The sequence below is a fragment of the Canis lupus genome, chromosome 14 (genome assembly GCF_003254725.2).
Source record: "Canis lupus dingo isolate Sandy chromosome 14, ASM325472v2, whole genome shotgun sequence".
Classification (NCBI taxonomy): domain Eukaryota; kingdom Metazoa; phylum Chordata; class Mammalia; order Carnivora; family Canidae; genus Canis; species Canis lupus.
Genome location: NC_064256.1, coordinates 34,571,897 through 34,585,288, shown reverse-complemented (window position 1 = coordinate 34,585,288; position 13,392 = coordinate 34,571,897). Strand labels below are relative to the sequence as shown.

The window sequence follows — 13,392 nt, the reverse complement described above, 5'->3', positions numbered from 1 at the left end:
TACACACTACATATATACACCATTTTAAGAATAAAAGAAGCCCTCCATCCCCACCAAAAAAAGCGATATACATACTCCTTGGATCTGTGCTATATCTATGGCTAATATTGATGTCAAGGCTCCTGTGCTGTTTTCCTTATCATCAAACCAGGAAATATCCTAGAGAAAAAGGAGAATTAACATTGGTTATAAAAAAAACCACACACACACAAAAAAAAAAACAAAAAAAAAAACCAAAAAAAAAAAAACACAACCAAACCAAACCAAAATAAAAAACTTCATGGTTATTAAAAAGATTCTTTTCTGATTTGTGAGTCGGGTGTAATAAGTCAGAAGACATTTATCTGTCCCCCCACTCTCAGTATTTAATTCTTATAAATACTATGAATCAAATGACCTTTGTTTCTTCACACAGATTTATATTTAGATACAAAATGAAGAATGTATTATTGGAACCATCACCAATACTACAAGACTGTACAATAATCAACATAAAAATGGTCATTTTGAATGACAAAGTAAGTTGTAATTATATTCCATAAGTAATTTGTGAAGAGCAGACTATTTCAAATGTTTTTTTTACGATTTTCTTTATTTATTCATGAGAGGCACACACACACAGAGACAGACAGACAGACAGACAGAGACACAGGCAGAGGGAGAAGCAGACTCCATGCAGGGAGCCCGACATGGGACTCGATCCAGGGTCTCCAGGATCACGCCCTGGGCTGAAGGTGGCGCTAAACCGCTGAGCCACCAGGGCTGCCCAACTATTTCAAATGTTAATGCACAAAACAATTTAGAAATATTTCCAAGGAAGAACAAATATTGTTAAAATGCCTACATTATCCAAAGCAACTTACACATTTAATACAATCCCTATCAAAATACCACCAGCATTTTTCACAGAGCTAGAACAAACAATCCCAAAATTTGTAAGGAATCACCCAAAGACCCCAAAGCAGCCTTAAAAAATAAAAGCAAAGCTGGAGGCATTACAATTCTAGACTACAAACTGTGTTAGAAGACAGAATGGTACTGGCATCAAGATGGTATGGTACTGGCACAAAGAACAGACACACAGATCACTGGAACAGAACAGAAAAATCCAGAAATGGACCCACAAGTCTATGGTCAACTAATTTTAGACAAAGCAGGAAAGAGTATTCAATGGAAAAAGTCTCTTCAACAAATGGTGTTGGGAAAACTGGACAGAGATATACAGAAGAATGAAATTGGACTACTTTCTTACACCATACACAAAAACAAATACAAAATGGATGAAAGGCCTAAATGTGAGACTGGAAACCATCAAAATCTTAGAGAGGAACACAGGCAATAACCTCTTTGACATTACCTGTAGCAATTTCATACTAGATAGACATGTCTCTGGAGACAAGGAAAACAAAAGCAAAAATGAATTATTGGAACTTCATCAAGATACAAAGCTGCTGCATAGTGAAGGAAATAATCAACAAAACTAAAAGACAACCTATGGAACTGGATAAGTTATCTGTAAATGACATATCTGATAAAGACTTAGTATCCAAAATCTATAAAAAATTTATCAAACTCAACACCCCAAAATAAATATTCCTTTTAAGAAATGGGCAGAAGTCATGAACAGACATTTTTTCCAAAGAAGACATATAGATCCCTAACAGACACATGAAAAGATGCTCAACATCACTCATTAACAGGGAAATACAAATCAAAGTCATGATGAGATACCACCTTATACCTGTCAGAATGGCTAAAATCAACAACATAGGAGACAGCAGATGTTGGTAAGGATGTGGAGAAAGGGGAAACCTCTTACACAGGTGGTGAGAAGGCAGCCACTGTGGAAAATAATATGGAGATTCCTAAAAAAGTTAAAAGTGGAACTGCCCTATTACCCAGCAATCACACTACTCAGTATTTACCCAAAGGATACCAAAATGCTGATTTGAAGGGGCACATCCACCCTGATGTTTATAGCAACATTATCAACAATAGCCAAATTACAGAAAAAACCCAAATGTCCACTGACAGACAGATGAATGGATAAAGAAGAGGTGATACACACACACACACACACACACACACACACACACAGAGACATATTGTGTAATAGAATATTACTCAGTCATCAAAAAGAATGAAATCTTGCCATTTACAACAGGATAGAACTACAGTGTATTATGCAAAGCAAAATAAGTCAGTCAGAGAAAGATAAACACTGTATGATTTTACTCTTATGTAGAATTTAAGAAACAAAACATATACACATAGGGGGAAGGAAAAAAGAAAGGAAAGCAAATTATAAGAGACTCTTAAGTAGAGAGAACACACTGAGGGTTGATGGAGGGATGTGGGTGGAGGATGGGCTAAATGGGTGATGGGTATTCGGGAGGGTACTGATGATGAGCACTGGATGTTGTAGGTGAATCACTAAATACTACATCTACAACCAATTTTACCATATATGTTAACTAGCTAGAATTTAAATAAAACTTGAAATTAAAAAAAAAATATTTCCAAACCTTTCTGTCTTAAGCTGATTAATGATAAAAGTCTATCTCCTTCTCTTTAGGATACACATAGGCAAGATTTTCCCTGACACTTCATATTACTCCCTAGATTGTATAAGCACTGGGCCTTGTGAGAGGCTAACAAGGCAAAAAGGCCAATGTAAAACCCCCGTGGCCAGGAAGCATGCAATCTGAAGGAGATAGGTCAAAAATACAAGCAATAAAAGCATAATATTATAGCCAATTTCATTTTCAACAGCAAATAGAGATAATACTTCTCAGCACTTCTCAGCCTGAGGAATTCTGATTTTCTTTTATTAGCTATTGAATGTTTCCTCCCACTCACTCAAACCACTTATATCTCTTGTGGATTAAAATCATATGGAGCCTGGCTCTGAAAAATGACTTATTCTTAGTAAGTGAAGAGCAAAAGAATTGTTGGTTTATAACTCAGCCAGGACTCTGACACCCAGGTTACATGTTTCTGCCAACAAAGTAAACAGAAGCATAACAGAAAGAGAGCTGTGCATTAATCACACAGTTATGTGAGAAGAAAGTTCCTATGGAGGAATATGGCAAGAGCAAGGGTGGGTACTACCCCAGAATGACAGCACTATTCTGCAAGCCCTTGTTGGGAAGGTGTTCCAAATAGTTGAGGATACAAGATACCCAAAGGGCATCCTACAGAGTCTGCACTACCAATCATCACTTTGAAAACAACCCCGCTCAAGAGCCTAACACGTTGTGAACACAGCATCAACATCGATAATAACTATAGCATTCTTGAACTGGAAGACATTACCTGTTTTTTAATTGTATACTCAAAAAAATCAAGACAAACTTTACATTTTCTAATTATTTCTATATTTCAACATGGCAAGGAATACACAAAGAAATTTTAGTTACAATGTAAAGTAAATATCTGGGAAGGATAATTTATTGTGGAATATTACATTCTTGATTCTAGAGTAACTTGTATAACACACTCTCGGTCACTATCTGATGTCTAATCTGCAAGATGTCCAAAATTACTTTCCAACAAGTCAGCAATGTGTACTCTAGGTCCTGCATTCCAATATAGGTAATATATACTAAAACACTTAGAATTTCTGGAACATAGCTGTTGTTGAGTAAAAGTTAACTTGCTTTTTTCTTCTCCTGATGGTCAAATGATTGTAAGTAAAGACAATCGAGTTTTTGATACTAGTAAATCCATTTTTCCTGTCAATAACTATACTACAAGTAAAAAATTTTACAATAACACCATGATGTATAAATTTTTGGTATGCATTTTCTCAATTAATCATCATAACTGTATGAGGTAGATAGTATGACTATCCATGTTTTAAAAATGAAGAAGCCAAGGTACTGAGCGATTGAATAACTTGCCCAAGACCACATAGCTGGCAAGTGCAAGTGAGGCCAGTATTTGAACCTAGGCAGCCAGATGCTAGAGTTTTTAGTCAACTATCAGGTTTTACCTCCCATTTAACTGAAATATTACAGGTGACGCACAGTTACCTGTTTCTCCTGATTCAGGACTTTTTACCTCAAATCTTTACCTCAAAGTAGCTTTTTGAGATCCCTTAGTGATCACCATTAATTTTATCATCTCATGATTTAAAGATCCCTAAAGAAGCCCTAGCCAATCTAATTTAAAGAGAAATAGGCAAAAATATGTATCTTTTCAGAAATCCAACAGACCTACAGGTCAATATTTATCATTAAGAAATATAAATTTAGCTTTGAGCAATGAATTATTTACAACCATTGAAGTCAGCAACACTTAGAACATTCTTTTTAACTGGAAGGATGTCAAGTAATCAAATAAAATAACAGATTTTATATCTACAAAAGACCACACCTGATTCTGTATATACCTCTACCTCAAATGAGGTTTCAAAATAGTTATAAAAAACAGTGCAAGTCTCAGCATGCATTCTAAGCCTTAAAAAGTTTTAGGACAAAAAACAGGTAATAAGAGTTAGGCAAAACTGCACATTAGGAATGTCCCTTACTATAGACAAAACTGAAATTGGGAAGGTATTTATAAAGAAAAGGCCAAATATACGACTCTTCTTTTCCTCCAATTTTAAAAAACAAAGATAAGGAGCAAAAAGAATGGTACAGCATGAAGAGAGAAAATAAACAATGAGCTGAAAGGGGCTGGGTTGAATTTATGAGTGAATTTAATAACATCTGCTGAATAGACCAGAGTTTCTCTGTGTGTGTCTTTGAATGTGCATGTTTCTTGAAGGATCAGAGTTTTTGGTTTATAAATTGGGCATTCTTATGGGCAGAGGCTATTTTATCCAAGAATGTTACTGTCCAGCTATACACATGGCTAATGGTAGGCAGAGTATTAATGTCTAGTATCAACCTTCAGGATATTGGATTAACAATAACCACTGGGTTAAACTGGCTCCTGGACCTGAGACTTCACCAAAAGCATGCCATTAATGTCTAGCTACACAGTTCAAAGCAATGTTTGAAAAAGTTATATACATCCTTTTGTTCAAAACATTCAGGCATTCAGGGAACATTGTAAAAAATTCCTGGAAACTTAAAATACATTTTCTTGAATGTGGAAAAACATAAATTCATACAGAAACACAAAAATGGGCAAAAATTGTCAATAAGTGAAAAATATAGTATTAGTGATTAAAATCCCACCTAAAAAAATAAAATCCCACCTAATTTCATCAAAGATGAGGGAAGGATATAAAGTATTCATAAATAAAAAGCAAAATTAAAGTACAAGTTCAACTTGAGCAGTTGTGCAGGCATTACATGATTTTATGATCCCTCAAGGAGATTTTTGTTTTTCTGGATTAAGGAGAGTCTTCAATTATCTCTGACAGATCTTTGAGCAGTGAGTGTCAGGCACCAGCTGCTTCAAAGCATCAAGTTGCTATGGGAAACCTTGCTCTGGCTTTACTGACTTTTGTAGCTTATAGTTCCCCAAGAGTACAAAAACCTAGGAATTTTGTTACATGGCAGTCTTCTGAGCACTACTGCTAACTGTCACAAGATGTAAAAACTGGTTTTGACGATTCAGCTTGAGTGGCAGTAATTCTACTTCTGACAAGAAATGACCTCAGCAGGAAGCTATTTGCTCCTGCCCAGGGAGCTCTGGAGACAGAAAGTATGATGAAGGGCTCCAAATGATTACTGGCTTTCAAGGAACCCAATATATACCTCAGCCTCCTGAAAGAATTTTAGAAATGCCAGTCTGAGACATTCCTGCCATTTGCCCCCAACCTTCACTTCTCAAGATTACTACTGGATCTACCTAGTTTTAGTTCTTTCCTAGGTGTGACTGACCATCTGTGTATGTGAGGTCAACCTGCCAGGGAGCCTGCTACCTGAATTCTTTTCTGATGAAGGACAGAGACTCTGGCTGCTTTCAAAAGTGCAGAGTGAAAAAACTTAAGCTATGCACATGGATGAGACTAGAGGAATTAACTCCTCCTTCTCAAATATGTTCCCTGAGATATTATAACTCTTCTCAGTTTTTATATGGTCTTTCAATCTGATCCAGAACAGTACATTATACATTAAAAAACTGTCAAGATAAACACAAGGAAAAAGGAATAGACTCTAAATCCTATTTTCTATAAGTTGTATTTTCAAACATAACAATTTTGGACTTGCTTCTATTAGAAAAGTATACTGTAAGAATTCTGATGTTAGATGCTGCTTAGAAACAAAAAGGATGCTTTTAAGGGATCAAAGGAAAGATTATGTCAAGAAATTGACAAAACTACAACTACTTGAAAACTACAAGTTGGAATATTTAAAAATACATTTTAAATAAAATAAGAAAAAAAATCAACACTGACCTGATATAACATGGCTTTAAATGCCAAATGTCTTAATCTCATGGTTAAAATTTCCCCTGCTCTGCCATAAAATAACCCCTGGAAAACAAAAAGAAAATCTATATTTATTCTTAATTCTCTTTTATATTTCTTTGTAACATTTAGTCACTACATTTACTTATTTATATTTTATTATATTATTATTTTTAACTCAGAGAGAATGACACAAAAAATAATCATGTTCAAACTTGCTTAATTCATTAAAAACTTACCTGAAAGAAATAACTGACAAAGGAAATAACACTCAAAATGACAAATATCATGGAATACATTTCAGCATCATGCTTTAATGTGGTTTTATCATCATTTTCAAACATCTGAAAAGAAATAGATTTTTTATCAGGTGATTGGAAGAAAACATAGAAAGAGGAAGAAAAAACTAAAATGTCTATCCATCAGGAATTTTTGAACAGATTTCAACATAATAAGATTATATGTACATTTCTGGAGAAAAGAAGTATATCATTATTCTATCCACTACATTCATTACATATGATAAAAAATGATTTGCTGTCAACTTTCTCTCTTAAACTATGTAAATATGAGATCAGACGAGTCTTCTGTTATTATTATCATAGTATATTTTCAAAGAAACTTCCAGTTTGTTTGAATTACTATTTCTAATAATTGCTAATAACTTAGGTTTCTTACTATTCTTCTATTTAAGGTACTACCTTGCAATCTGAGACCTTAAAATATGTCCCTAGGCATTGTTCCTAAAATTAGTAATTATACATATATTGGCATCTATACTGACAAAGCATAGCTGTGCAAATCTGAGACTGAAGACAACGTGACTGGGTTCTTGAATTCATCAACCTCCTGAGTTCCTTGGCACAATCCCAAGCTCTTGTTATTTCCTCTCCTTGAGCTGGTGGTAATAAAAAATGGCCATTGTTTGGACTAGTTGAGAGAAGAGTAGTTGTATTTGTCTATTTTATTGCTTCAGTGCTTTGGAATGCTGATACAGCACTGGAGTCAAAATTAGAAAACAAAGTAATTTCTTTACTGATTGCCCAGTCAACAAGGCCCAGCCAAGACTTCACAATAGAGGCTGGTTTATCCCCTGAGAGAACATTAGTTAACCTTCCTATTACGGATCCAACACTATGGGTGATCCACCGCAAGTCCCAATTTCCCCAGAGCTGGGTCAGAGTACAACAGGTCTGTTCTCTCAGGCTTTATTTTGCATAAAATGCTTAAAAATATTAGCAAGTTAGCTTTACTTACAGTTATGATTTTAGCAAAGATGATGGCAAATACTGGATGAACAGCTCCATTTAGAACAGCAGCCAGTGTCCCCAGAAACACAGAAAGCCATTCAGACTTGATTAATTAAAAATTTTAAACAGAGAAACTTCAGGAAGACCTGGCTATGAATAAAATGCTTTAGTTAAAACTTCAGTTTGAGAGCATAATGGAACCTACAGAAGTTAGTTAATCTTAAACAGATTTATAATGTAAAATATCATAAATAATAGGTGGCAGAGTTAAAATTAGAATATTTCTCAGAAAATGCTCCACATCACTTGCCATCAGAGAAATACAAATCAAAACCACAATGAGATACCACCTCACACCAGTGAGAATGGGGAAAATTAACAAGACAGGAAACCACAAATGTTGGAGAGGATATGGAGAAGGGGGAACCCTCTTGTACTGTTGGTGGGAATGTGAACTGGTGTAGCCACTCTGGAAAACTGTGTGGAGGTTCCTCAAAGAGTTAAAAATAGATCTGCCCTACGACCCAGCAATTGCACTGCTGGGGATTTACCCCAAAGATACAGATGCAATGAAACGCCGGAACACCTGCACCCCAATGTTTATAGCAGCAATGTCCACAATAGCCAAACTGTGGAAGGAGCCTCGGTGTCCATCAAAAGAAGAATGGATAAAGAAGCTGTGGTCTATGTATACAATGGAATATTATTCAGTCATTGGAAATGACAAATACCCACCATTTACTTCAAGGTGGATAGAACTGGAGGGTGTTACGCTGAGTGAAGTAAGTCAATCGAAGAAGGACAAACATTATATGGTTTCATTCATTCGGGGAATATAAAAAATAGTGAAAGGGATTATGGGGGAAAGGAGAGAAAATGAGTGGGAAATATAAGAGAGGGTGACAAAATATGAGAGACTCCTAACTCTGGGAAACAAACAAGGGGTAATGGAAGGGGAGGTGGGTGGGGGGATGGGGTGACTGGGTGATGGGCACTGAGGGGGCACTGGATGGGATGAGGACTGGGTGTTATACTATGTTGCCAAATAGAACTCCAATTAAAAAATATACAAAAAAAAAGAATATTTCTCAGAAAAATTTTGCCACCCATATTACTTGATGTCCTCAATATGTAGAAGAATCTTACCCCAAACTATTTGTGCAATTTATCCTTTTGGTATTTCACTGTTACTGTCATTTAAAAAGTACAGATTAACTTACAAATTCTGACAGCTAAGATTCACAGAAGAAATGACAGACATATTTCTTTATTTCTGTTAAACTAGATGGAATATTATACCCTAGGATAAGACAAAAGGAACTAAGCATAGATAGGAAGTAAAAATTTTACTAGAATTTCAGGCTTGAAAATTTTCCAGTTTCATGACTTATTTACAGAAACATTTTTTTCTTGTTTTGGGGTTCCCATTTACAAGGAAAATGCTGCAGTATCTGAGCATATTACTTAAACTCCCCAAGCTTCAGTTTCTTCATCTTTCTGAGAGTGATGATATCAGTTCCTATCTTCTAGGATTATTTTTAGAATTGAGTTTAATTCAGTATTATTATAGAAGAAGGATTATATTATGTAAAATCTCAGGTCTTATGCAGAGAGAACACTGCAAGTAACCCTTCTGGTAGTATATCTGTCAGCCCTTTATGGGATGTGTGGAGGGTTAATGAGGAGGGAGCGGTCATGATCATTAGATTTCTCCTTGCTCTTGTCCAGCATGTGTAGTAGATTTATTTCAGAAATCTAAAAAATCTTGTAAATAACTTTGTTATGAGTGATTATTTTGAATGAGAAAGCAGATATTAAAACTTCCTCTTGGCCTTCACTCTTGAAATCATGGCATTTATGAACCTAATAAGAGAATTCTTCAGGAACAACTATAAAATAGTTTGTAATTCTTGCTTTAATCTTAGTCTGGCAACTATAATGTAAACTGTATTGTTTGAACAATAGAACTTTTAAAATTCTACAGCTTTTATGATCTATTTTCAGGATGGGTTAACCACAGTTACATTGGGTTACTTAATAATTTGACTATTATCTTTCCTCTGAAGTTTTCTGAATATCATCATTACAAAAAGCCTCAATTTTCAGTTAGGTGACTGTTCAAAAGAATATACAGAAATTTAAAAAGTGGGACAGCCCGGGTGGCTTAGCGGTTTAGCGCTGCCTTTGGCCCAGGGCCTGATCCTGGGCATCTGGGATCAAGTCCCTCATCGGGCTCCCTGCATGGAGCCTGCTTCTCTCTCTGCCTGTTTCTGCCGCTCTCTCTCTCTCTCTCTCTCTCTCTCTCTCTCTGTGTCTCTCATGAATAAATAAATAAAATCTTTAAAAAAAAAAAAGAAATTTAAAAAGTTGCATACCAACTCATTGTCAAGCACTGAGCACAGATTTTTCATCAAATTCTTTATAAAATTACCTCATTTTGTAATGAAGCTAAGATTTAGTGTGTTCTAGTACCTAACACCAGTAAGTTAGAGACAGCAAATGTACGCAAGCTCTCTCACTCCTACAGAATAATTTAGCCCTTTGACTTTGGAAAAATATACAATAACAGGTAAAAAATGGGTATTACTTAAATAATGTTATAAAGATAGAATAAGAGGAGGGGCAAGATGGCGGAAGAGTAGGGTATCCAAATCACCTGTCTCCACCAAATTACCTAGAAAACCTTCAAATTATCCTGAAAATCTATGAATTCGGCCTGAGAATTAAAGAGAGAATACCTGGAATGCTACAGTGAGAAGAGTTCGCGCTTCTATCAAGGTAGGAAGACGGGAAAAAAGAAATAAAGAAACAAAGGCATCCCCCCACCAAAAAAAAGAAAAAAAAAAAGAAAAAAAAAAAAAAAGAAACAAAGGCCTCCAAGGGGGAGGGTCCCCGTGAGGAGCCGGGCTGAGGCCGGGGCGAGTGTCCCCAGGACAGGAGAGCCCCGTCCCGGAGGAGCAGGAGCTGCACCGACCTTCCCGGGCGGAGAGGGGCTCGCTGGGGAGTTGGAGCAGGACCCGGAGGGCGGGGATGCCCTCGGGCTCCCCGGGACAGTAACAGCAACTGCGCGCCCAGGAGAGTGCGCGGAGCTCCCTAAGGGCTGCAGCGCGCACGGCGGGACCCGGCGGGACCCGGAGCAGCTCGGAGGGGCTCGGGCAGAGGAAGAGGCTCCGTGCGGAGGGGGCTGCGCGGTTCCAGGAGCAGCTCGGAGGGGCTCGGGGGCGGCTCGGGGGAGGGGGCTGCGCGGCCGGGAGCGTGAATCCAACAGCGCAGGTCCCGGAGCACAGGGCGCCGGGACACAGCCCAGGATCCGGCCTCCCCCGGGACAAGCAGAGGCCCGGAGGGCCCAGGACCGCAAGGACGCTCCTGCCCCAGCTGAGCAGATCAGCGGCCCCGCCCGGAGCCTCCAGGCCCTGCAGACGGAGTTCCTGCCGGAGCTGAATCCAGGGCTGCAGAGCTGGACCCGCCACTAGGGCTGTTGCTCCTGGGGCCTCACGGGGTAAACAACCCCCACTGAGCCCTGCACCAGACAGGGGCACAGCAGCTCCGCCAACTGCTAACACCTGAAAATCAGCACAACAGGCCCCTCCCCCAGAGACCAGCTAGACGGACAACTTCCAGGAGAAGCCAAGGGACTTAAAGTACAAAGAATCAGAAGATACTCCCCCGTGGTTCTTTTTTTTGTTGTTGTTTTGTTTTGTTTTGTTTTGTTTTGCTTTTTGATTTGTTTCCTTCCCCCACCCCCCTTTTTTCTCCTTTCTTTCTTTTTCTTTCTCTTTTTCTTTTTTTTTCGTTTTTTTTTCTTCCTTTTTTTTCTCTTTCTCTTTTCTTTCCTTCTTTCTCTCCTCTCTTTTTCTCCTTTTCCCAATACAACTTGCTTTTGGCCACTCTTCACTGAGCAAAATGACTAGAAGGAAAACCTCACCTCACAAGAAAGAATCAGAAACAGTCCTCTCTCCCACAGAGTTACAAAATCTGGATTACAATTCAATGTCAGAAAGCCAATTCAGAAGCACTATTATACAGCTACTGGTGGCTCTAGAAAAAAGCATAAAGGACTCAAGAGACTTCATGACTGCAGAATTTAGAGCTAATCAGGCAGAAATTAAAAATCAATTGAATGAGATGCAATCCAAACTAGAAGTCCTAACGACGAGGGTTAACGAGGTGGAAGAACGAGTGAGTGACATAGAAGACAAGTTGATAGCAAAGAGGGAAACTGAGGAAAAAAGAGACAAACAATTAAAAGACCATGAAGATAGATTAAGGGAAATAAACGACAGCCTGAGGAAGAAAAACTTACGTTTAATTGGTGTTCCCGAGGGCGCCGAAAGGGACAGAGGGCCTGAATATGTATTTGAACAAATTCTAGCTGAAAACTTTCCTAATCTGGGAAGGGAAACAGGCATTCAGATCCAGGAAATAGAGAGATCCCCCCCTAAAATCAATAAAAACCGTTCAACACCTCGACATTTAATAGTGAAGCTTGCAAATTCCAAAGATAAAGAGAAGATCCTTAAAGCAGCAAGAGACAAGAAATCCCTGACTTTTATGGGGAGGAGTATTAGGGTAACAGCAGACCTCTCCACAGAGACCTGGCAGGCCAGAAAGGGCTGGCAGGATATATTCAGGGTCCTAAATGAGAAGAACATGCAGCCAAGAATACTTTATCCAGCAAGGCTCTCATTCAAAATGGAAGGAGAGATAAAGAGCTTCCAAGACAGGCAGCAACTAAAAGAATATGTGACCTCCAAACCAGCTCTGCAAGAAATTTTAAGGGGGACTCTTAAAATTCCCCTTTAAGAAGAAGTTCAGTGGAACAGTCCACAAAAACAAGGACTGGATAGATATCATGATGACACTAAACTCATATCTCTCAATAGTAACTCTGAATGTGAACGGGCTTAATGACCCCATCAAAAGGCGCAGGTTTCAGACTGGATAAAAAAGCAGGACCCATCTATTTGCTGTCTACAAGAGACTCATTTTATTTTTTATTTATTTATTTATTTTTTACCAAATCTTTTTTTTTTTAATTTTTATTTATTTATGATAGAGAGAGAGAGAGAGGCAGAGACATAGGCAGAGGGAGAAGCAGGCTCCATGCACCGGGAGCCTGACGTGGGACTCGATCCCGGGTCTCCAGGATCGCGCCCTGGGCCAAAGGCAGGCGCTAAACCGCTGCGCCACCCAGGGATCCCCAAGAGACTCATTTTAGACAGAAGGACACCTACAGCCTGAAAATAAAAGGTTGGAGAACCATTTACCATTCGAATGGTCCTCAAAAGAAAGCAGGGGTAGCCATCCTTATATCAGATAAACTAAAATTTACCCCGAAGACTGTAGTGAGAGATGAAGAGGGACACTATATCATACTTAAAGGATCTATTCAACAAGAGGACTTAACAATCCTCAATATATATGCCCCGAATGTGGGAGCTGCCAAATATATCAATCAATTATTAACCAAAGTGAAGAAATAGCTCTTTCTATACTCGATAGGTCTTCTAAGCACAACATCTCCAAAGAAACGAGAGCTTTAAATGATACACTGGACCAGATGGATTTCACAGATATCTACAGAACTTTACATCCAAACTCAACTGAATACACATTCTTCTCAAGTGCACATGGAACTTTCTCCAGAATAGACCACATATTGGGTCACAAATCGGGTCTGAACTGATACCAAAAGATTGGGATCGTCCCCTGCATATTCTCAGACCATAATGCCTTGAAATTAAAACTAAATCACAACAAGAAGTTTGGAAGGAC

The 13,392-nt window shown here is 38.2% G+C and overlaps 1 protein-coding gene across 1 annotated transcript in view; it reads right to left on the bottom strand.

Moving 5' to 3' along the window:
• The window catches only part of ABCB5 (ATP binding cassette subfamily B member 5), a 161,836-nt gene that overhangs the window by 39,975 nt on the left and 108,469 nt on the right, over nucleotides 1-13,392 (bottom strand). The window contains 5 exon segments of the mRNA XM_035698671.2: nucleotides 76-159; nucleotides 6,356-6,433; nucleotides 6,607-6,711; nucleotides 7,625-7,731; nucleotides 7,734-7,767. Coding sequence (XP_035554564.2) covers nucleotides 76-159; nucleotides 6,356-6,433; nucleotides 6,607-6,711; nucleotides 7,625-7,731; nucleotides 7,734-7,767 — 408 coding nt within the window.